This window comes from Sus scrofa, chromosome 7 (assembly GCF_000003025.6).
Source record: "Sus scrofa isolate TJ Tabasco breed Duroc chromosome 7, Sscrofa11.1, whole genome shotgun sequence".
NCBI classification, from domain to species: Eukaryota; Metazoa; Chordata; class Mammalia; order Artiodactyla; family Suidae; genus Sus; species Sus scrofa.
Genome location: NC_010449.5, coordinates 11566711 through 11591809, shown reverse-complemented (window position 1 = coordinate 11591809; position 25099 = coordinate 11566711). Strand labels below are relative to the sequence as shown.

The window sequence follows — 25099 nt, the reverse complement described above, 5'->3', positions numbered from 1 at the left end:
TGGTAGCAAAGTTGGTGGCAGAAAACAACCAAGAGAAGAACCCGGACCCTCACTGCACTCAGAGCAGGGGAATGGGGACTGCCACTCTGACCCCAGGAGGCCCCACTGGGACACACCTGCCCCTGACCTGCAGGTGCCAGAACTCATGAAACCTAGTGCTGGTGGTCAGTGCACAGGCAGGTGGTGCCACCTTGAGTCCCCCTGACCCTGCATCCCACAGGCTGCATCAGGACATCTGCAAACGACCGATCCCCACAGCCCCGGCCGGAAGGGCACCTGTGAGGAAACTGGCCACCGGCAGGGAGGCCAGTCCTGGTGTCTGCTGCTGAGCGAGAGGCCGCCAATGGCCACGGTCAAGGTTCTTTTAAATGCTTGCTATTTCAATGCCACCACATTCTGTTACTGATTTGTGACTTACACCCAGGGTTTCTAACCTAAATGGTATGTTTTAAGGAAAACCACACACCATGCAGTTCTCTGATCCCACCCTGCTGACTGTTCCTTCCCCACCTGTGAGGTTCCAGGGATCAGTCTTCCAACAACCCGCAGAGTCTCACACTTCCCTGCCTCTCACTCAATGTCTGGCAGTAAAACGACCACATGGGTCCTGTTATTTCACCCCATCACCCATGGGGCATGGGCCTTGTCGTTCCACTTTCGGATGAGGAACCAGGGTCCACTGGGGCCTGGTCACAGGCTTGGGGGACCCTGTGGACCGGCGCCACTCCCAGCAGCTCCTGCCCGACTGGCGCCACTCCCAGCAGCTCCTGCCCCCCACAGGCTGTCACCCTCAGCTCTGCCTGAGGCCCCTTGCAGCGGCAGCCACTCAGGGCCCCACCGTAGACCAAGCTCAGGATGCCGCCCTGCCTCCACCACCGTCGCTCCACCTCGGTCTAAAGGCAGATAGGACAGTGCTGGAGACCAGCTCCTTGGAGGGAGGACATTAGCTCTAAGACTCTGTTTACTTTAATAAAGGATGCTTATCACCCCACTAGGACAACACACACAGTTAGTGTGGGATGGATGCATCAGATGACAAGACATCTGATTATTTGCCGTCATTTCCCATCTGCCACCATAAACGAAGGAGCTGAAGAGCCAGCTCGGATCAGGGCCGGTGAGCCTGACGGTTACGGATCTCGGAGAGCGGGGCCCAAGGCTTCCTGCAAAACAGACCAACTCTGCATCTTCCAGGGCAGGAACTCCACGGCCGGCAAAACCTACTCTCTCTGCCATTGGCCTGGGGACAGTGGCCGTGGAGAGACTCACGTGAGGCCCCAGAGGGGACGGTTCACACTGGCCAAGGGGGTGGCCGATGACACGGTTGGTCACTACTCCTGGTCAGCTTCCTGCAATCCTCTTACTGTCCCGACCCCGCTATGAGATGAACTCTCGGAAATGAACCACCACCAACGGAAAAACATCACAAAAGGCAAACCCCGTTTAAGCAGGCGTTTGACGAAACGAACGTGCCCGACAGGCTTGGGAAGATGCCCAACCTTGTGCATCATCTGAGTGGGTTAAATATCCTCCACCAGACTCCCACGGGGCCCCCCGGCTGATCGCGGGTGGGACCCGCGCGCGCCACTCAGTCCTCAGGCTGGGAGGGGCGGCGGGGCGCCGGGCCGCAGACTCACCAAATGCAGTCAGCACCAGTGTGTAAGTAGTCGATGTAGGGAAGGTGGTTTTGGTCTCGAGACCAGCATGAGGTAGAAAAGACCATGCCGATGTTCAGCCAGGGAATTGTCACTCCTGGAACAAGGGGACAGGGCGTGCTGAAGACCGGGCCACAGGGTGACAGCCCCAGAAATCGCACCTCCTCCCCAAACAAGAACAGGAAGAAACAGGACGGAAAACCCAGGGAGAAGGCGCCTGCTTGTTCCTGCTACTTACGCAGAAACCAAGACCTAGACCTATTTCCACACGGGAACAAAAGCAGACTGGGACACGGAACGTGAACTTTACGGTTACAGGGAAACGGTGGGGGAGGGACGAATTAGGAAGCTGGGATTAACATATAGCCACGGCTATAAATACGAAAGAGAACCAACAAGGGCCTCCCGTACAGCACAGGCAACTACACTCAGTGTTTCATAATGATCTACAAGGGAAGAGAGTCTGGAAAAGACTCCACATATATACAATTGAATCACTGTGCTATAAACCTGCAACTAAGACTGTACGTCTACTGTACACTTCAATTAAAAAGTAAAAGTAAAGGCAGTAGCAAAAGCACATTGAACTAGTTGACCTAAGGTGGGAAGCAAGATGCCCAAGCACCATGACCCCAACGAGCCGCTGCCCTGTGGCCATGAACCCCACAGCTTAGAACACAGGTGCCCACCTGGACACCTGCTGTGCAGGAGGCAGGACGCAGGACCCCTCTGTCTGGAGTCTCACCAGGGGCGGGGGGTATCTCCTCCACGGCCCCCCACTTTCAGCGCCCACAAAGCCCAAGACACCTGTTTCCCCTTCTACCTATGAGGCAGGAGCCCCCAAATACCAATTTCAAGGTGAAAACTTGGCTGCTAGATTCTGCAATTTGGTTCACCTTTCCACGTTCTCACGGATCCTCCTCCTCTCTCTCGTCTAAAAACCCCCGTTTTCTCTGACGCTCTGCACACCGTGACCCCATCCCTCCAGTCCTGCCCAAGGAGGGGCCGCAGGGGCCTTACCAGGCACAGCACCGAGGTGACGCAGGATGGAGCCTGTGTTATTGGGGAGGACGGTGAGGTTCCATCCGTGTCTGCAGAGCAAAGCAAAGAGGCGTCAAGACCCGCGGGGAGGGACATTGTCCAGGCCCCGGACGTGGGCAGGAGGGCCACGTTACCTTGAAAAGGGCTCTGATTTCCCCACCGGGAAGCCGCTGCCGTGCGTGTTGGTGTCCACTTTGCCGCAGTGCACAGCCACGTGGCAGTCCTTCTCCTCCACAAGCCTCCAGTACTCTTGCTGCGGGGACAGGAAGAGCCATCAGCTCCACGCTGCCCGTGGCCACAGACCCAGGTGTGACCTAACAGCACGACAAAGGGCCCATTGCCTCCCATAGAGCACAGGGTGGGAGAGATGGCCAGTCCTCTAAGTGGAGGGCGCCCAGCGCTGCAAAGAGGTAATGCCACGGCCACGGCAGCGTCATTCACGACAGCCACACCTGGAAGCGGCCCTTGTCCATGATGGATGAACAGACACACAAAAAGTACAATATCCCCATGACAGAAAATGACTCAGTCACAAAAAGGAGGGAAATTCTGACACACGCCACAACACGGATGACCCTTGAGGACACCACAGCAAGTGAAATAAGCCCATCTCAGAAAGACAAACGCCGTGACTCCACTCCCATGAGCAGAGTCAAAGTCAGAGACAAAGAAGAACTGTGGTTGCTAGGGGCTGGGGGAGGATGGGGTCAGGGTAGGGGCTGGGGAGGAGGACGGGGTCAGGGTCGGGGGTGGGGGTTGGGATCCGGGTTCCTGGGAGCTGAGTCGCAGTTTGGAGATGGTTGCTGACGCCACATAACAATATGGATGGACGTTAATGCCACTGAAGCCACTGAACTGCACTCTTAAAATGACCAAGGTGGTGGGTGTGACATGTGCGCTGTTTTACCACAGTTACAAATCATGTGCGTGACAGGGAAAGAGAGGGCAGCAGCGGGAAGGAGGCTGAAGACACCCCCCAGTCCTGAGGAGGCAGGAACACGCCTCCAGGCGGGCTCTGGGCACATGGCCTACTCCTCCCAACAGCCCAACAACCGGCAACCCTGACAACCACGCGTGGCCAGGACAGCTGCACCCTAGGACAGCAAGGGAAGGGAAGGCCCCAGACCTCTAGGCTGTGCCCCGAGCCAATGAGACAGGCGGGGAGGGGTGGGCACGGGCCAGGTTCGAAAGCTGACCAGGTCATCCTCACAGGCACGATCCAATAAACAAGCTCAGGGCAAGAGCAGGTCAGCACTGGCCTGGCTAGCGTAGCAGGGTTGCCCCCTCAGCGGCCCCTCTTGGGCCTGTTTTGTCACCATCCCAGAAGTGCAGCATCACCCTCCGGGCTCCGCCAACCCCTCCGGGAGGAGGCTCCTCCAGGAGCGCCAGGCGTCGGCCCCCACCCTGCTGTGCGGCTCCTACGGAGAGGGACAAGCCTGGGGGTGGCCAGAGGCCCCTCGTTGAGAAGAAAAGTGACAGCATCATAGGCATGGGTCTCTGAAAAGGACATCCTTACAGATAAGGGACAGGGGAGCAGTCCGAGGGGACAGGGCCAGGCCAGCCCTACGGACCGTCTGCCGAGACTCACGCCACCTCTGCGGGGAGGAAGGGCACCATCGCTAGGTGGGGGCAGCGCAGCTGGTGACCCCGGGCCAAGGACAGGCCCAGCTCTCTGCAGGACCCAGAAGTTCGCCAGACGAAGACCAAAAGTTTGGATTTTAGCAAACCTTCCCTTTGTGTTTAAATACTATGCAACCGCTAAAGCAAAACCCAGACTTTTAAGGAAAATTAATTCTCAAGCAGGAAACTAAAGCAGGCCAAACTTTCTTCACAGCAAGCAAAGTAACAACCCTGCACCTCTGGAGACTCCGACAAAGACGTGTGCTAGAAAGGGTAGGACAAAGGTCCCGTTTTCAGCTCGGAGGTTCAGCCCCCGAGAGTCACGTTCCTTTCCTCTGACGTTTCCCCCACAAATGGCGCGAGCGCTCCAGAAGCAACTGTCGTGGCCACACGTGTTCCAGAATCAGAGCCCTGTGGATATCAGGGTTGATGGAACGTGGCTTTGGCAGGGTCAAAACTGGCGGACAGGGTGGGGGTCAGGCCACTGCATGCTGTCCACAGATACAGCCCAGGGTACAGAGCTCGGGCAGGCCATGCCCACCAGCAGAGACCTGAAGCCTGAGAAGAACGACAAGGGGGCTAAAATCAAACTCGCGCCCCGCCAACCTGGGAACCAGACCTGGCACTAGAGTGGGCCCTCCTGGGCTACCAATGGCCACCGTCGGAGGTGGGGGTCCACATGACACAGACAGAGGGCAGGGGGACCGGGACCAGGCAACCTGGACTGAGTCCAGAAAACCCAGTCCCAGGAAACCCGGTCAGATCAGGGCCTGGGCCCTGTGGAGGTCAGCTCGGGGTTTACCTGGAGGATGAGGCATAGCTCCTCGGAGATGACAGGGCCTGAAAGCAGCTGCACACCACAAAAGCCAAGGCTGCGGCCCCCTCTCCCCTCTCCCTGCGGGAGTGGTGGGAGGAGCCGTCTCTCCCTGGACAGGCCCCCCTCCGACGGCATCGGGGAGCCTCTGGCCATGTGGCTGGGAGCTGCCGGGGGATGTAAACAAACAGACCGGGGCCCTGGCCCTCTGTCGAGCCTCACACAGCCCCTAATTGGGCTCTGCAACCTCACGCTAACTCCAAGAGGAGAGCTGGCAGGAGCACAAAAATGGCAACCTGCCAATCCCATTACATAAAAAATAGGAGAGGAAAAAGCACAACTGTGGTTCCAAGGGATTGCAAACATTCTCTTGCGTAACAGGCTCCCGGGCCCGGGGTGAGAAGGGGCGAGAGAGGGCGGCGGCTGGGCAGGCCCGCGCCGGGAGCGCCCCGCTGGCTGCGGCCTCTGGTCGGGCGAGGCGGGGACAAGCCGGAGGTGTGGGGGGGGCGGGGGGGCCCTCCCTTGATTATTCCTTTTCGGAACCTCGACAGCTCGGATGGGCAGGGGTGAAAACCAGGACAGCGGGGCGGGCCGCCCACGCCCCCCGGCCGCACTCACCTCGATCTCCGCGGGGGCCGGCTCCTTGCTGAAGCACATGTTCATGATATTTCTAGCTGTTCGGTAAAAAGTCGTTAAAGAAACAGATCTTCCCTGAAAAGAAAGCAGAAATGAGGTTGCGCTTAAGAAAGAGAGCGGAGGCGGGACCCCACAGCCAGCCAGCCGCCAGGTGTCCCTGTCCTATCGCCGTGACCGCGGGCCAGAGCGCGGAGCGGACCCCAGCGGAGCCGGGGGAAGGCTGCCTCTGAGAAGGACCGCCAGTGCCGTCCAAGGAGCCGGGGCCCAGCAGAGATACTCGGGGTGACTCCCACAGCCGCCCTGACGGCCGGCACGCCGAATGAGCAGCCTGGCCCCATGGGCCTGCAGGGGACAGGAGCCAGCCCTGTCCTCCCGCAGGCCCTCAGCTTACTGTCGCCCCTGATCAGGAGCCTTATGTCACCCCGGGGCACACACTGTTTTCGAGGCAGTCCCGGGAGGTGCCCAGCCTCCCCACCTTCGTGCCCCACGATGGTGGAAGTAGCTGCTGAGGGCCTACTGTGTACCAGGGACAGCTCTGCAGAGAGGGCAGCACACCCCCTAAGAGCCGGGTGGGGGTACTAGGGACCAGGAACCAGAAGCCGGGGGCAGGGCTGCAAGGCAGGTGGCCTTCATCCGAGGGGGTCAGGGAAGGCGTCCCTAATGAGGAGACCCTGGAGAAGCCCCAGGCTGGGGGCAGATCCTGTGCCATCTTCTTGCCTTTGGAGGGCCAGTCAGAACCAGCAGCTCACAGCCTCTGCCCTTGGCGTAGGCGCTCCAGCTCTGTTACGGGTTCTGACTAAAAGAGAAACTTGCATACAGCTCCAAACTGCTCCTGATGTGCTTGCTACCCCTTACAAAAAACCCTGTGATGACCGTGAGGGACCAGATTTTCTGTCAATGAAAACAGAGTTTTTGTTCCCAGGCTCAGAACCTGGAGAGCCTCAAACTCCTCACGGCCACCAGCCGTCACCAAAACAGCCCAATTCAATTAGATTTTCATGATGGGAACCAAAATTATTTACAAAGCACGTCTTAAAAAACAAAAACAAAAAAAAAACACCTTACTGGTAAAACTGCCCTTAAAGCAAATGTAACAAACTAACAAAAAGAGAGTAAGTAACTCATTTCAGGAGCTGGCCTTTTGAAATCACAGGATTTAACAAGCAGCTTCATTTCAGGATAAACTCTCGAGCAAACATTCAGGCAACACCCCAAAAGTGCTCCTGCCGCCCTCCTGCTGCCTCCAGAAGCCACCTGGGGGGCCAGTCTCTGCCCCCTCCCAGCCCGGAGAGGGGCAGTTCTGCTGACACAGAGCCAGGCTGCCAAGCGGGAGTCACCAGGACCCTGTTTCCTTGGGGTGGCTGGATGGCGGCGCCACCTGGCTCAAGTGGGGACCCTTCCCACACAGCTGGTTCCCACGGAGATCCGCTGTGATGGACGGGAAGGAGCCGCACGGGTCTGGGCCGGAGCGCGCGTCCGAAAAGCCCCAGCCCAGGCAGAGAGGGTGGTGCCCAGGCGTGCGGCCGCACATACACCCTCTCCCTCTCCCCCGCTGCCCCCAGCCAGATGCCCAGAGGCCTCGTCCTGATGCCCAGGCCCCTGAGACTGCAGGCCCTTCTCCATGTGAGGCCCACTCCCAGAGCCGGCCGCCTGCAGCCCTGCCCGGCCAGGCACCTGCGGCCTCGCGGCCCCGGCCCGCCGGCCTACCTTGTATATGCACTTGTGGAAGTCGCTGAGGATGCCTTTGTCCTCCTCCTCCTCCTTCGCCACCTCCTTTTCCTGAGCAAAGAGTCTCCGCCGGCCCGTCTTGAGCTGCGCGGGGCCCACCTCCTTCAGCTTGCTGCGGAAGCCGTTCCTGTGGGCCACGCCGTTGATGAGCCCGTTCTTGGGCTCGAAGCGGGGCAGCGGGTGGAAGCGGTTGTAGTCCTGCTCCGTGTGGCCCTCCAGGGGCCCCTTGCGCCGCTCCAGGCTCTCCTTCTCCATGAGCACCTCCTTCTCCAGGCGCCGGTGCTCCTCGGGGGACAGGGAGTCGTAGGAGAGCAGGTACTGGCAGTAGGCCTCCTGGAGCTTGGCCAGCCGGTCCTGGGCGGTTTTGGGGATGCGCAGCATGTCTGCTAGTTTGTTCCACTTTTTGAGGTCAGTCACTTGCTGCATGCCGCCCATCTCGTTAATCAGCCGGAAAAAGCAGGCCAGGTCGAGCTCACAGCCTCCTGGGACGGCGAGGGGAGAAAACACAGGGACAGTGGGTGAAGAGGCCCGTGAATGAGAGCGCCTTCTGTTACCTGGCAGGCCACAGGTGCACGGTGCCCACCACGAGCCAGGGACGCCGCTGGGCCCTGGGGTCAGCATGAACAGTCTCGTAGTCCATGGAGAGGCGGAGCTTAGAGCATCCTGGGCGCGGGGAGGATAATGTCAGGACAGGCTTAGGGGCTGGCAAGTAATGGGGCCACCGTCCTAGGAGGGATAGTCAGGGCAGGTGACCCCAAGGAGGGGACACTTCCAGAGGCCTGAATGGAAGGCGAGCTGGCCACACAGACCTGCTGGCAGGAGGAGTCCAGCGTCCCCTAGAGTAGGGGTGGCAGCTACAAAAGGTCCCCTCCAGCCCAGGAAGCAGGTGGTGGTAAAGGAACAGGGCAGCCCTGTGGGGCAGCAGGCTCTGGGGAGCGGCGGCATCTGGAACAGACATGATGTCAGAAATCGCACACACACAGCCTGTGCTATGAAGGCCGACCCCCTGCCAGGAGCCCCCGCCTCTGCCCCACTTCCAGGCAGCAGGCAGTACTTCCCCGAGGGCAGGCGGCAGTCGGCCTGTCCCTGAGCGCTTCCCCGCTGCTGCTCACGCAGAGGAACGCTTATCCCAGAAGGTGTGTGGGCTGGTTTTCAGTGTCCCTTGATCAAACCGTACAAAGCACATCAAAACCCAAATATGTCTGAGTGCCTGCAGTGACTTGTCTTGATGGGACCTGGAAAATTAACCTCCCTTTAGCCAATGGGTGTGGGGGGGAATCTTTCAGAATAAATCTCTTCTGGCTATTAAGAGGTAAATACACCACAAAATGCTAGATAAGCAAAAGAAATATTAAGAATATTCAGATCTTTGGAGAGTGAGGATAAACTTGTATAAAATAAATGAGGAGTTCCCGCTGGGGTGCGATGGGTTAAGGACCTGGTGCTGCTGAGCTTTGGCACAGGCCGGGCTCCCAGCATTGCCAGGGTATGATGGAGCAGCAACCCGAGTTCATCTACTGTGCTGGGTGGGATGCTGGCACTGGCTGGCTGTGGTCAGAGGAGCAGTGGGGGCCACATCAAAGAAGAAACTCACCCTGACCTTGGCGGGGAGGGACCAACAGCTTGAGACTCTGGGGCTCTGGGCCCTGGCTGCCCGCACATTGCCTGGACTTGCCACGGTGGAGAAGGAGCTGAGTCAGCCCACTGTGCCCAGGAGCTCAGACCAGAAGGGAGGCAACCCATACTTTGGTTTTTATTCTCCAAGTCGATGGCTGTAATCCAAGAGCGCTGGAAACTGTACCTCCAAACCCGTTAGTGCACGCCTCACCTGCTGCCACGAAGCCCCTCTCAGGGCCATGGGGATGCTTCGAGACCAAGCGCTGCCCTCCCAGAGAAGGCGCACCCGTTCCATGGATGCTGGAAATTCCTGCACAGCTCCTGGGTCCCCTGCACTGAGGGGAGGCCGAGCTCAGAGCCTCTTCCGGAGGCTGACGCTGCCTCACACCTCAGGCATGAACACACACACCACAGTGTCACGTCCTCGTGGCTTCTGTGCCACGGGAGTCAGGGTTATGGTAACCTACTCTCAACAGAAGATGGCCGGCTGCCCTCATGATGTCCCCGAATGGTCCGCCTGTCCCCAGAAGACCCACCATCCCCTTAGCAGGGCGGGGAGCCAGCATGTCTGGATCACCCAGCTGAGACTGCAGAGAACAAAGCACCAAGCTCCCAAGATGCTGTCACATCCTCAGCCTGTTCCCACAGCCCCAGGTCACCATGCATCACATCGCCAACAGGGGACCAAAAACCAAGAATTCTTGCAACGTGAGTGAGTCTCCGTGCCACTGAGAGGAATAACGAAACCTTCGGCTCACGAAAAACCCCTGCCCCCTGCCAAAACTCGACACCTAAATAAATGACTAAGAATGTCTCCTCTGCTCCCTGCCTCTGAAAAAATCAGGCTTTTTCAGGAGTTCCCACTGGGAACCCAAGTATCCACGAGGGTTCGATTCCTGGCCGAACTCAGTGGGTTGAAGGATCTGGCGTGGTCATGAACTGCAGTATAGGTCACAGACTCGGCTCAGATCCCGCATTGCTGTCCCTGTAGTGTAGCCAGCAGCTGAAGCTCTGATTCGATCCCTAGCCTGGGAACTTCCATATGCCGCGGTGCAACCACTTAGAGTAAAAATAAAAAATAGAAAAATAGAAATAAAAAATTAACCATGAAAAATCCAGCTCTTCGAACCAGAGGCAAGACACACCCTGTTCCTGTCACAGGTCTAGAGCCAGAAAGAAGCGCGTGACCTCAGCCAACTGACCCAACTGCAGGGCCGCTCCTCCCTGACAGAGTGAGTCGATCCTGGAGGTATGAGAACCAGGACTGTAAGAGGCAGATGGGAGCTCCAGGGGGGCTGTGAGAGGGCTCTGCCAGGGGGCGGGGGTCTCCACGACACCCGGGTATACATTTACAAAAGGAGTCTCTGGGGTGAGCTTTGTCTGGGTGCCAGCCAGAGCTGGGCCCGCTCTCAGGAGTTTACACGTGGTTTCCCAGAGCTGATAACGAGGGCCCAGTTATCACCCAAAAAACTGAAATGAGTTATCATTAGGAAAAATGATAGGACAGGAAAAACGATTGGGCAGTTATCATTAGGAAAAATGAGAAATTAGCTGAAAAACGAGAAACTGGCTCCTACCCCATCTGTACAGAGTCCTAACCTCAATGCCACAGAGGTGACGGTATTTTAGACCCAAGATCTTTAAAAGCATAAGTAGATGAGGTCATGGGGTGGGTCCCAGCCCAACAGGACTAGGTAACAAGGAGTGTGTGCACAGAGCAAAGACCACGCGAAAACACACAGAAGACAACTGCCGAGAGCCAAGGAAAGTCGCCTCAGAGAGGCCTGGCCACACACTGCTCGCAGATGTCCAGCCTTCAGACTGAGGAACCTCCTCCTGCGGGTCAAGCCTCCCCTCGTGCAGTACTTGGGTTAAGGCAGCCCCAGCAGAGCAATGCACCGTTCTGCCCCTCCCTCTGGATCCTGCTGGGCCTGGTGACCCTGCAGCTCCCTGCTGCAGGTGATGCCCAAAGTGAGGGTGGAGGGAGGGGCGGGGCCTGGGACCAACCCTCCTCCTGCCCAGAGCCCCCTGGACCAAAAGAAAGGCGGCCTTGGACTCCTCCTGGGCCAAGAAGGAGCCCAGCCAGGATGGAGCTGGTGCAGGCGTGGGGGCGGCCACCAGGGGTGCTGGGGCAGGACATGGGGCCTGGCGCCTCACCTATGAGCGGGAGCTCGTCCATGGTGATGCCCTGAGATCTGAGGTGCTTCTTGATGCAGGCCAGCCGCTGCACGTTGGGGCCCCAGCGCCGGCCCAGCTTGTGGATGTGCTGGATCTGCGTGACGAAGCGCATCTCGTCGTTGAGCTTGCACTCGGGCCGCCAGTCCGGGGGCGGGATCACCCTGCACATGCCGTACTTCTCCACCTGAGGGCGCACCGACTCGATGTAGACGAGCGGGTCGTGGAACTCCTTGGCCGACGGCCGCAGTACGGGGATCTCGTCCATGGCCGCCCACCCGGCCCGGCCGGCCCCCTTCTCGGCCTTGGCCGCCGCCTCGTGCGGCCGGGGCAGGGGCTCCGATTGCGAGGTAGAACGATGTTCACAGGGGGCGTCCGGCTTGCTGTGTGCTTGTCTGCCCGGCGGGCCCTTGCCGGCCGCTGCCCGCTTCGGCCGGTTCCTCTCCAGGCTCCGCTCGGGCACCTCCTTCTTCACGTGGCCGCCAGGCGGCGCCTTCTCGGCAGGGGCTGGGGCCGGGGCTGGGGCCGGGGCCTGGGCTGAGGCCGGCTTCCTGCCGGGGCCCTCGGCAGCACCCGCCGCCCCCTTCATCTTCTTCGGGGGTGACTGCGGCTTGTCGGCCGGGGGCGCCTCTTCCAGCCTGCGCTTGGAGTTCCGCAGCCCCTCCCGCAGCTGCCGCCCCCCCACCTCCTTAGTGCATGACTTTGGGTTCAACCTGCCACTGACCTTGAGGCCATTGACGGCGTGCCCGGTGGACTTGGACGCCCCCCCGAGGGATAGCACCTGTTTGCGGGTTTTTGCATTGCTACTTTCAGTTTTCCCTGAGATTGTGTGGTTGACAGCTGAACTGGGCTTGTGGTGATTGGGTTTGGTTTCCTTGACCAGTTCTCTCTTGGCTTTGGTGTATGTGACAGTCCCCTTCGTCACCGTTGCAGTGTACTTCACAGTTTTGGACGGTGAAGGTCTGACTTCGCGCATCTTTTTGGCACTGGTTGCACTTGTACCCAGAGATGACATTCGAGTGACTCCGTTGACCTTAGAAACCTGGAAGGTGACAGGAGAAGCAGAGGGGGAGAGAGCAGAATTAGTTTCAGAATCTTTGCTGACTATGCGCCATCGTCCTGCACAAAATCACACAGTCAATCGGGTGCCTCCCAGGGGGTCTCCTGGATGTGTGGTTGTTTGAAACCAGATGTTTCCCAGTGAGGACCCTCCCTGTGCCTGCCATCAGCTGTCCCCGGTTAATGACATTCACAATAGCAAGGCCCTGCCCACTGAGGGGACAGATGGGGACACACACACACCCCTGTTCCAAGACACGGTTGCTCTTTTTCGTGTGCTCCACATAGCAGCAAAATTTAAAAATCTACATGCTAAATAAAGAACAAAACAAAACGCCATGGAAAGGAAGAAACGAGAGCACTCACGTGGCTCAGACGCTGGTCTCAGGCCACGCCCAGAAGTGCAGCTGCCAACATCTGTGAGTCGGGCCCCTGGGCGCGTGCTGGACACACCTCACATCTCTGATGAAGCCAACAGGCCCCCTTTCTGCACGGGCAGCTCCCGTTTTCCCGCCCTCAACAAACACCCACATTTAAATCTATGGGAATTCGGTAAACGATCAGCCTGTCTTCACAGCTTGGGACACCAGAGTAATTTAGTGACACCGAAGTCTCCTTTATTTATAAAGAAAAGCCAGAGTGACAAAGGTGGACACTAGAAAAGCATTAATCAGTTTCCAAATAATAATGCTGGGCCTACAGTGACAGCCATGGCTGGGCTAGGCTGGGCAGATGCCACATCACAACTCAGACTCTCGGTGACCTTTGAAATGTCATTTACCATCCTGGGCACCGATTTCTCACCTGTAACATGAGCTCAAAAGATGGGATGCCAGGGTTCCCTAGGCACCATCACTTCCCAGACCGAAAATTACAGAGCAGAAACAATACCACCTTTTCTCACCAATGACCTCCAAGGAGAAGGTGCCCAGGAGGAGGGAAGTTGGCCGGCTGGCTGCACTCACGCAGAGGGACAGTTCGCTCCTGTCCACATCCAACGCGCCCAGGGCTGTGCCACTGCCCTGCCACCTGGACTAGGTTCCAGAGTTCAGGGCCTGAGTCTCAGTGACCTCCGCACCAAGACCAGTCCCAGCCCAGGTCACTGCGCCCCGCCCCTAGAGTCTCCCATCCAGCAGGTCTGGGATAGAGCCTGAGAATCCAGGTCCCAGAACGAGGTCCCAGGTGACACTGAGCCTCCCCCAAAGACCCACTCTGGAACTATGGCAGCAAACTATCAGTAGACAGTTCTAAAAATAGAAAAAAAGAAAGAAGCCACCCAGGCCTGTATGTCTTCATTCACCAAGTAGACACGGTCCCATCAAAGCCATGAATTCCTGGTGTGAGATAGGTTCCATGGCCCAACCCCAAGATGTCTGGGGACCAGGTTTCTGGGGAGGCAGCCTCAACTTCTGGACTCAGTGAGGTCCCAGGCCCCCTGGAGCAAGAGGCAAAGGGAAAGCCCAGAAACTGGAAAGCCTGGATGCACCTCCGCTGGCCACCCATGAGAGCAGCAGTTGGAAAGAGGAGACTTGAATACACAACGGGTAAGTTAAAAAAAAAACAAAAAAAACTAGTAGCCTGGCAACAATAAATTAAAAACAAATTTATAAAACCAGGAGAAGAGGCAAAGACAAACTTTCCATGATAAGTACCACTAACTTGGAATGGGACGTATGGGGAGGAATGCAAATGCCTCTAACTGTTCCTTCAAATCCTTCCACCAACTAAAAACAAAACAATCTGTTTAAAAAAACTAAAGCAAACAGTAAACTCCTGCTGAGGCTCACAGTGTCCCATCAGCCCGGTGTTCAGGGATCCACATTTTCAGAGACGAATGAACCCGCCCAGGGCCCTGGGTCTGAGGTTAACCATTGAGACTAAACCTGACCGGGATCTGGCCACACTCACTTCAGCCACCTGGACACCACCTCCTGCCAGCAGAGTCCACCGTCAGCCAGGATGTCTTGCCGAGGTTTAGGTCTGGTGCTTCTCAAACCTGGGACCCCTGTGAACCCCTGGGGAGCTTGCAAATGCCAATTCCAGACTATTTCACCACCCTTAATGGCAGAAAGATCACCTTCTTGTTTACGTATTTCTGTAAACAGAGGTCCCTGTTCCATTCCGTGGCCTGCACTTGTGCAACGTTTAATTGGTACCACTGCAGCCTCCGGAGTGGAGGAAGGCACGGTTTCATCTTCCCACCGAGCATCTCCCCGAACCACTGCCTCGCAGAGGAGGACCAAACACTAGGTTTCACCTCAACACACGCCCAGGTCACTCAGCCACGGGGCCTGGTCTGCCGCGCGTCCTAAGGAAATGCTGACACTGAGCACGGGAGGAGGACGACTGCAGTTCACTGGAGGATGGACACCAACAAAGGAGGCAGGAGGCCCACGCAGAGCCCTCCCCTGCTCCTCCAACTGCGCCCTCTCGGCTCCGGTATGGATTTCTCAATGACAATTACATCCACAGAAGCGGGCACCTCCTCCTGTCCTTTGCCTCCCCTCTGTCTCAACATCCATGGGACAGCCACAGACACCCCGTCACCCAATAAGGGAGCGCTTGTGTTGTCTGTGCTCTGGCTCTCCTTGTTCTTATTCTGTCTCAGCCCAAGCCATCTAGGATGTGCTGGTCAGACGAGTGCACAATTCCAATCTACTCTGAATGGAAGACCTTCTTCTTAAGAACTATTTACAATGGGAATTTGCCTCTCAGTTCAGTTTACTCAGGGATTTTTTAATAGACTCAAAAGTTTTGAAAAATCATTAACAAAGAGAAATCATTATTCTTTACTTTCTTTCTCACTGTCCATTCCTGAACTTGACCCTGGGCCTTATGAATATTTTTACTCATAATATATTTTACTTTAAGATATTTAAAAAACCTTCAGGTATATAAATATTGTAACTTTGTGCCCCACTCCCCACAACTGTCACCCGGCTCTGCAAGAAGTGGGGTGTCTTCGGCTTGTTCTTGGCCCACCACCACCCCGTCTCCTGTAGCTCAGGTTACACCAGGCACATAGGCCACCAGGCTTTACAGCAAACCCTCCTAGGCATGGAAGCTGCCCACAGTTCAACCAGAAATTCAACTATCAAGCTCCCATTTCCCACTAGAGGGAGCCATTGAGTCAGATGGCTCTGCCCATCCTTTCAAAGCAGAAGCTATGGAGCCCTAGAGAGACACTGTTGGCTGGGGACAGTGCCAAAGAGCCTGAATCAATAGAAGCCAATGGACAGGCAGTGAGTTGTGGATGGGGAGGGCACACCTGCTGGTTGACAGCCCCCAGGCTAGAGAGAGGTCCAAGATGGAAGTTGGTGAGCAGAGGCACAAAGCTGACGCTCAGCCCTGCTCTCCAAAAGGAACACCTAGGTCCTGGTCGGAGCCCCTGAAACTCTCTACACGTGCTCTCTCTGAAGGCCACTAAACTGAGTCACAAATACCACACCACCGACGCACAAGGCAAACTCCCCACGTGACCCGATGAAGAGCAGATGGAGCAAGACCTTGAACTTCTAGGCAGGAGAGTCTCACATGTTTCTCTCTGGATACTCCTGTTTCATTTTCTAGAAGGTTACAGAATACGCCTCATTCTTTGGTCTGAAGAGCTAAACCTCCTCTCTTCCTCTTACTCGTCCAGGACTTTCCTCAACCCCCATGCATGTGCCTGTGAGAGCCTTCCCCTCGGTACCACAGCCCACACGAGCCGTCATTTTCTTCTTCCCGTCACGGCTCAGCCTCAGTTAAAGAGGACAGCAGGTAGGCGAACCTGTCGGGCGTGGCCTAACGGTCCGCATCAGGGCTCAGCCGGCCTCTCACTTCCAGGCACTGCCCTCCTCGTGTCTGCAAACCTTCCCCGGGTGTAAGAACAGGTGCTCCACTGCTCTCAGCTGTCTCCTGCTGCGTGCAAGGCTCCTACCGCACACCCACGCCGCGTCAGGGCAGCCACTCCCGACAGCGCCACACACATGTCACCTGGCAGAGAGAGCCCTTGGCAGAATAAAGGCCGGGGGGCCGCTGAGGCCCCGCTCAAGGGGTGCACGTGCTCTGAGTCCCAGAGGCCTGGGCGTTCACAAGATCTCGCACCCTGCACCGTGGGAAGTCACGGGAGGGACTGTCCTAGCATGAAGCGCAAGTTCTCGGTGCACGGACCAAGCAGGACAAAGCCACGTCTCAGCAGCAGCGCCCCCAGCCCCACTCCATACAATCACTCATCTTTTCTTTTAGGCCAACAGAAAAAAATCCATCGTATCCATGTATTCTTTGGGCCTCCATCTTTTCTGCAGCTGAAAAGATGAAAGGTCAGTTCTGATCACTTGCATCAGACCTTCACAAAGGAACTTACAATTGGCTTTTACTGACCTCCCCCCCCCCACCAAAGTACTTAACTAATGGGATTTGATGGCATCAAAATTATCCTTTCATGTCTCACCATATCCCTGGGAGAGGAGGTGGCATCACTGGCTCCAAAAGCACAGTGGGGCCCAGGAATGTTAAGAGCTGGGCATCCTGAGCCAGCCTGTCCAGGTGGATCAGACAGGTGGAGGAGGGGATGGTTACACCCCACCTGCGAGACCTGAACCCAGACAGCCAGCCAGGCTCCCGTGGTTCCTCAGATGACAGGAGTCTGCGTGTGACACGGGCCACATGAGCGAGCTGTGGAGCTGTGGGACAGAACGATCCAAGGGCAAGGGGACCTTCTGCCCCCCTCTGCTCACACACCCAACTGGGCAAGCTCCTCTGGCTCAGACACAAAGGCACGTCCTGAATGGTGTGGGGGCTGCGCCGGGGGCTGAGGGGGAGCTTGGACCAACTAAGACGGGCGGGGTTCTCAATCTACCCTCACACGTCGAACTGAGAAAGAGGGTGCGTGTGTGGTAACGGTTCTATGTGAATAAAGTCACTGATTCGTCCCTTCCCTCTCTAGAAACCTTCTGAATTGTTCTCTTTCATAAGCAAACCTCTGGAAAAAAAGTTCTGCACAAGTGCCTCTCCAACCAACTCCGCTGGAAACGGGCAGGAGACACAAGACACCAAAGCACTGGCGCCCTCTGCTTTCTGCCTCCTGGTCTTGAAAATCGGGCACCCCAGGCAGGGGAGGCCAACTCACAATCATGTCAGGGGTTCGCACGAGGAAAACTGTGACATCTGTGTTCTCGGCGTGGCGGGCAATGTCTACAATACGCAAAAACTCCCCATCTCATCTCAAGGTCACACTGCAAAGCACGAGGTGGTGACCTGAGGACCAGGGGACATAAACATGGGATGTGGGCCTCCTCCACGCCAGCTGAGAGCCGAGCAGTATTTGAAAGCTGAAGGTTAGGACTAATGACGAGTGTACACACCCAGGCCTGTGTAAGTGCACGAATACAGTCCACACAGAGAATGATCAGGAACAAGAAAGACCGAGGGGAAAGAAGAACTTAGCAGAAACGGGAATCCCAACCTTCATCCCAATGGCCATCTTTCAGTCACTCTGCCCCTCTGCCCGCCAGAGAGTCTCCCGTCCACCTGCACCTCGCCCTGAATCAATCCACCTTCCGAGGTTACAGTCTCCCGTCTACTCCAGGGAAAATAACCCTCTGTTGCAAAAGTCCCAGTGAGCAGAGCTCACCCAAGATCCTCGTGGCTCACCGACCTTCACAACGGCTGAGAACAGGAAAAGGGCTGATGGAATGCCACCTGGCCCGTGGAAGCCTCATGGCACACCCACTACCTCCCTCCCAGGTCCTGATAAATCTCATCCAAGGTCAGGAAAACTTCCCCCACAGGATCCATGCTGTGTAACCAGACCATGAACTGCGGGCAGGGAGAGCAGAGTGCGTGGGCCTCTGCTGACCCTACAGGCGCAGGATGCAAACGCACTCGAGGCTCAGAGTCCCTCCACACCCGCCCTGCATCCCTTCACTGACAGGCCGATCGTGAGGAGCCAACATGTCACTCAAAGCAGGTAATGAGTCCAGGCCGCCCACTGGCAGCACCAGGCTGTCTGCAGAACTGGGCCAAGGTGACCCGTGGCTCCCAGCCTAAGCCCAGGACTCGTCACCTTGCACGGGGCCGGGCACTGTGGCCGAGGAGGGGTAATGAGGAGCGCCCCCGCCCCACCCTTCTAGGGCATCCTTGGCTCGTGAGTGCACAGGTGGTGGCGCAGGGAGCCGGCTGCATCCTCCGGGGGTTGGGGGGAGGCTGCTACCAGCCCAGCACGGTCCGTCTTCACATGAGGAAAAGGACGTGCACCTGTGCCCAGTCATGTTTCTCCTGCCCCCTCTCACCTCTGAGCGGCCTTTCCTCCTTTCTTGAGGCTACTGCTCACATTTAACCGGGTGAAATGGGGAGGTGGCATCTGGCAGGAAGGCTGGCACCCCATAGGCCAGACCTCATCCCCCGCACAGCAGGGCCGGGCTTTACCTGCTTCCGTAAGTCCTGAGCCGACCGATGCAGAGGCGGGTGGTGGTGGTTAGCGGCGAGCCCCTTGGCCGAGGAGCCCGTGGAGGGGGCCGCTGGGGGGTGGCTCGCCGAAGCCTGCTCCCTCCGGCCGTCGGCCCGGGGATCGCTGTGCTTCTCCTTCGCGGGAGTGGCCTCTTTGCTTTTGTGTTTCTGAACAGGTTCCTTCTCCCGTGATGACCTGCTGGAACCATTGAAAACTGGAAAAGGAAAGAGGAAGAAGAAAGTCACTGCGTCAAGTACACTGCCTGCTGCCGTGTACCCTAAATCCCCGACGATAGAAACAAAGAAAGGGCAAACATTCCGGACAAACATCCCATCTCACACGTCGAGACCCCAACCTCAAGTCAAAGTAACTACCACAAAGAATAGGAATAGTCCTAAACCCAGACAGGGAGACCCCCCTCCAAAGCTATAAATGCATCCTAGGAATTATTTACTTTCCTTGAAATAATTGAAAAATCCATATAAAAAATCCCAACCCGCCCCTCAAATGAAAAAGCGATACATACACCCCAAACACCAAGAAACAAAAAACAAGAACAAATAAACGAAAACCCACAGCAGCCCTCAGAATATCAACATCACACCTTAAACAAAAAGAGAATTAAAACAAAGAAAACAAGTAAGTCACATGCCCAGAACAGGAGGACCGCCTCATGTACAAAGGCACAGGGATCTGAAAAAATGTAATAGTTTTAAGTTTCAAGTTATGCATTTTGAGGCTTCAGATCTGCGGGCGGATAGGGGACGTGCTTCCCCAGACCCCTGTGTGACCAAAGAAGTGGGGGGGGGAGGGGGGCTGGGAGCCCTGCGCTGGGTGGCTTCTACTGCAGGTCTTGAGAGCTGACAGTGAACACAGAGCCAGTGCCTGCTGTGAGCCAGGGACCGACCGCAGTAAAGCCAGGAAGTCACCAGCCTCTGAATCCAGAGGGACAGGACATGACCTTCACGCCCATTTGACAGAAGACGCCAACAGAGGGCAAGCACCTTGCCAAACAAGGCCCTGCTGCCTCCCAGGCCTGCCCTCGGCTCCCCCCACCGCCCGCCGGAGCTCTCAGTGCCAGCTCTCAGTGTGCCCCTCCTGTACCGGGAATTCAGGAGAGAACAGACAGGTCTTTACAGACAACCTCATCCCGAGGCTGGCCTGAGTTTTCTCTTCTGCTTACAGCTGGGACATGCACTCCTGCAAAGACTCGGCGGACGCAGCCTTCCCTGGGGCATCCATAAGCCCCTCACACCTGCTCCCCTGGTACCCACGGGCCTCCCCTCCCGTCAAACCACCAGGCAGGTGGCCTACTTCTCCAGGGAAGGAGGAAGGACGCAGGCTGCCTGGTCTGCCCAGCCCCATGAGCTCCAGGCAGAGCAGCCAGGGAAGCCACTGAGCCCTTTAGCTGTCATTTTACAAAGGCTCCTGATACATTTCCTGACAGAAGGAGCTTCGAAAGGTCACTGTGTCCACTTGCCCATGCGGCGCCTCCACTCCAAAGCTATGCCTGCCCCAAACCGGGCCTTGGAGAATTCCAAGCAGGACCCACCATGGGACCAGGCAGGTGTAAAGAGAAGACTCTTGCTCCTTTGAGTTGAAACCTCTTCCTGAATTTTAGAGAGACGGACATCAAACCTCCTCAACTCCTAGAGGTCTGACAGACAACCACCTATCTCTTCTGAGGCTCTCCAGACTCGGCCTCAGGCCTTCAATGCTTGCTTTTTCACCCCCACTGGTGTGCCAGTCCTTTAAATCACATCTATGCCTTGTGGGCTGCAAATGCTTTCCTCTGTGACGGTGCTAAATCTGCTAACCCATGTTTTAAAGTTTCTTGGCTTTTATGCTTAGAAGAGCCCTCTCCACACGATCCTATCATACCCAAACAGCCAACAAAATTATCTTAAGCTGCCAAAATGATAGGCATAATTTATTTACTTTGTGATGAGACGGAAAGCATAGAAAATAATTACATGACAAAGAGTAAAGCTCAAAAAAAAGGGGGGGGGGGGGGGGAAGAAAAGCCCTCTCCAATTTTCAGTGGGTCAGATATTCCTCTAATCTCCTAATTGTTTTCTAATTCAATTGTTTATAGATTTGCTGCTTCTTTTTTTTGGGGGGGCCTTTCATTTTTTTTAGGGCCACATTAATGGCACAAGCAATTCCCAGACCAGGGTTTGCTTCAGAGCCGTAGCTGCTGGCCTACACCACAACCACAGCAACGCCGGATCCGAGCCGTGTGTGCAACCTACACTACAGCTCACTGCAACGCCGGATCCCTAACCCACTGAGCGAGGACACTGAGTGAGTCCTCATGGATACTAGCTGGGTTCATTACCCAGTGAGCCACGATGGCAACTCCAGATGAGCTTCTTTAGTTCATTTGTCACTATGTCGTACAGGGTGGTACAGAGAGAGAGATGTTTTCTGTATCTGGATTGGATGTGAAGCCTGGTCTCTAAAGGTGCTCCCAGCCCCAGAGATCACATACTCTAAATCGATTTCCAGGACTGAGGTAAAGACCAAGCCTCATCAAAATATGGTCTGTGATCCCGACTTGTGCAAGGCTCTGCTGGATACCCTCGTTACAGAGAAAACAGAGCTTGGAATGGCTGGCATTTCTTCTAAGTGTAAGTAACCACACGTTGTCAGAATCCATCCATCATATCTAGGCTGGCAGTATCTGTACTTGCTTCCAAGACAAATTAGAAGCAACATCCATAAGAAGTCATACTTCAATGTGATTAAAAATCAAGCCAAGGAACATGAATCTAGGCAATTCTTTTTTTTTTTTTTGAATCTAGGGAATTCTTGACCACATTCACCAATTTTTTAAAGCAGTGAACACAGGTCCTCTACTCAAACACAACAAAGGAATTTTTGTCTTTTTCTTCTCTACTTCCGTTCTTCTCCAAGCTTTGTTCTGCCCCAAGACCAGCCCCATGGTGTAGTCTCTTACTAAAGGAGCAGCGATGCCAGAATCACCACTCTTTGGTTACAAAAAAGAAATTATTCTGGGAGTTCCCGTCGTGGCACAGTGGTTAATGAATCCAACTAGGAACCATGAGGTTGCGGGTTCGATCCCTGGCCTTGCTCAGTGGGTTAAGGATCTGGCATTGCCGTGAGCTGTGGTGTAGGTTGCAGACGTGGCTTGGATCCCGCGTTGCTGTGGCTCTAGTGGAGGCCGGTGGCTACAGCTCTGATTCGACCCCTAGCCTGGGAACCTCCATATGCCTCGGGAGCGGCCCTAGAAAAAGCAAAAAGACAAAAACACAACAACAACAAACAACGAAGAAATTATTCTGGAGGTTGGTCCTCTCTCCCGAGACTGTGTGAGCAGTTCAATTTCCAGGCCTGCTGTCCGCACCCGGGCTACTGGCTCATTTTATGGTACGTGAATTATATCTCCATAAAACTATTTTTTAAATACAAGAGCAACAAGCAGCATAATGTGTGACACCTGAACACACGTCAATGCAGGGGCACCAAACTGCACTAATGAACACGTCATCCCCATGACCAGTTACTAGCCGTTTAAAAGAAACCAGACAGTGTCACCTCAGAAAGTGCTCAGACAACAGGAACTGGCGACAGTATTAAATCTAACCCTAGAGAAGACACACTATAAAGTGCTTCTCCTGGACACCAAAGTGTGGCGACTATTTCTAGTGAAAAGCACTTGTGAGATTAAGTTGTATGCTAGCTGCTTTTTTCATGGAATGTTATTTTTATTTGAAGGGACAAGCAATGGAGTTATGTGTCAGCTGTTGTCTCAAAAACCAATAAAGTGAGCCTGTCAAGGAAAAAGTTACTAATAGTTTTTGCTGCCAATGACAGAACTCACAATTTCAGGCAAAAATTACAATTCTGGAAAAGCTCTATCTGCCACCTTGACTGTGACAGCCTCTTCACACGGAAAGACTTTTCCCGACTGTCGTTATAGCCGGGAGCACCTCTCGGCTGGGGGGGGGCGGGGGTGGGGGTGCCACTCGGTTATGACACGACCGATCCTTCCCAGGAATCATCTGCACCGGAAACAGCAACAACTCTGGTCGTTCGAAAGCCTTTTAGGAGCACCAGGAAAACGGGGGGCGGGGAGGGCCTGACCACAGCCAGGAGAGCAAAGAGGGAGGCCGCTCCCTTAACCTAAGAAACCCACCAGCGCTCTGTGAACCTGCGCGGGGTGTACTAAAGACTTTTGACCGGATAATGGGGAAAGGGGGAGGTTTTCAAAAATATGGAACCGAAAGAACTGAATAAAATGAACTCTGATTTGCACACAAAGGGAGAGTTTTCAAAGACATCTACTTTCTGTAACCATCTTGGCTACTGCACAGCAGCCACGCCACCCAAACGGCAAACAAGGCCAAAAAGTCAGCTCGGGCGCTGCCAAACGGGGGAGGGGGGCTGGGCGAGGGATGCCCAAAGTGAGGTATATTTTGTCCTCAACAGCTCATTAATTTTAAGTGTCGTGGGAACCTGCCAGTTTTGCTCCTCCAAGTAATTATCTTTTGTCTTAATTTGTAAGATTCTCCAGAAGAAGAGAGAAGGAAAAAATATTCACTCTCCGAGGACAAGCCTAACCCCTGTGAACATGAGAGACAGAAAGTTCGATGTGCAGAGGTCCCCCACACGCTGTCTCCAATTAAAAGAAGTAATTGGACTCGTTTCTTTGAGGAGAGGAAAAAAGCATTTATCACGGGAACCATATCAGGAAAGGGTATTGTGCTCAGACGCCAGCAGCTCGGCGCTAATGAACGCAGACAAATGTATCGATTTGTATACACACACTCGGAAAGTTCAATGGCCCGGAGACAAGGGTTTTCACACCACAGCAAGCACCATCTTTACGTCCGAAGGCCGGGGTTCTGATTTAGGGTTACTTCAAGCCCGCAGAGGTAGGTTTGCTCTCAATAACGGATGAAAGAGAAAGGGCAAGAGAGGCCACCCTAGAAACATCTCCTCCAGCCACCGCGACCACCTCCCCGGCGGAAAGCATCCCTTTCCAAGGCGGAGACCACTCCATCTCTACCTCTGAGTGCCGCCCCCTCTGAGTGCCGTCCACAGAGGTCTCTGGACCCGAGGAGATTCCTCAGGAGTCCCCAAAGGCAGTCAACAGAACACCGATCAGAAGGCCTTTACCACACTCGAGCTCCTGGCAAGATGGGGACAGGCTGGTTGTGATTTTCAGCTCCTAGAGCCACAAACACATCTGTGCCTCAATTCCCCCACACCTACAAACCAGCTGCCTCCCCTATCTGCCCTCCAGGAATCGCTGAAGTATCCAAAATCAAATGCTTTCTGTTCTTCAGAGAAAGGAGCTGTACAATGACCAGAAAGTTCATCTTTGTTAAATAAGGCTCCTTCAAACAGAGCCCAGAGGGCCAGCACGCCCACCTCTGCCCGTCCCCAGGCTCCCACCATTTCCAGGCGCCCCAAACCTTGCTAATTATTTGCGCTAATAAAGGCACCTCATCTGAACCCCAGGACGTAATCCTGATTTTTTTTTTATTCAGTAAAGCAGAGGACTCCTTGCTTGGCCTCTGACAAAAGGTCTATGATATCCCGACATGGCCCAGCATCTAACTTTCACCTCCTTGAAAGAGAAATCTGGACAAGAGCCATGACAGACAGCTGGGCCGCAGGTCTGCGAGCAGCCACGCCACACACCAGGGGCGAAGAACAGAAAGGCCGAGACTGGACTCCCCCCTCCATTACCTGAAATAAGACCTGCTCCCTGACCCACCCCCCAAACACATCGAAGAGACGAAAAAAAGAATTGCTGCAAACAGAGAAGATTGTGTCACGGAAAGGCAGAGAGAGGCACGCCACGTTTCTGATCTGGAGCCAGATATTTAAATGTAAGCTTCATGTCATTACAAGGCGTCCCGGCTCGGGGAAGACAGACTCCATCAATTGGCTGGCATTAAACCCTTGTTACTGTACAAAAGCCGCACTTGCTCCCTGGAGCCGGTTCAACTTTGAGTCACTATTGTCTAAAAACAATGGAATGTGTCTGCCAACCTGTGCCAACGGCTCAAAAGGATCGTAGTGCAGCCTGTGTGAGCGCTGTAACCTGGTTTGCCCTGGGCGAAAACAGCGCCACTGACTCCGCTGCAGCGGTCCCGGTCCCGGGGAGATCGAGTGACAGGGAGGAGGACGTGTGGGTCAGCACAGGCCCCACTGCCATCTCTAGGGCTGGGAGCCAGAGCCGACACCCACGTGGCCTCCCAGCAGCCGAGTCAGCGTCACAAGCAAGTTCTACTGGTTTACAGGGAATGCGTGAACGCCTCCAGCACCTCCACGTGTCTGACAGGAAAGGAA

The 25099-nt window shown here is 55.4% G+C and overlaps 1 protein-coding gene across 10 annotated transcripts in view; it reads right to left on the bottom strand.

Annotated features, from left to right (window-relative positions):
* The window catches only part of JARID2 (jumonji and AT-rich interaction domain containing 2), a 243473-nt gene that overhangs the window by 9906 nt on the left and 208468 nt on the right, over positions 1-25099 (bottom strand). For all 10 annotated transcript variants that reach the window (XM_021100205.1, XM_021100206.1, XM_021100204.1 and 7 more), the window contains 7 exons: positions 18754-18989; positions 11269-12328; positions 7474-7976; positions 5749-5841; positions 2831-2949; positions 2676-2746; positions 1638-1752 (listed from right to left, as the gene is read on the bottom strand). In XM_021100205.1, coding sequence (XP_020955864.1) covers positions 1638-1752; positions 2676-2746; positions 2831-2949; positions 5749-5841; positions 7474-7976; positions 11269-12328; positions 18754-18989 — 2197 coding nt within the window. The remainder of the gene's footprint in view (positions 1-1637; positions 1753-2675; positions 2747-2830; positions 2950-5748; positions 5842-7473; positions 7977-11268; positions 12329-18753; positions 18990-25099) is intronic.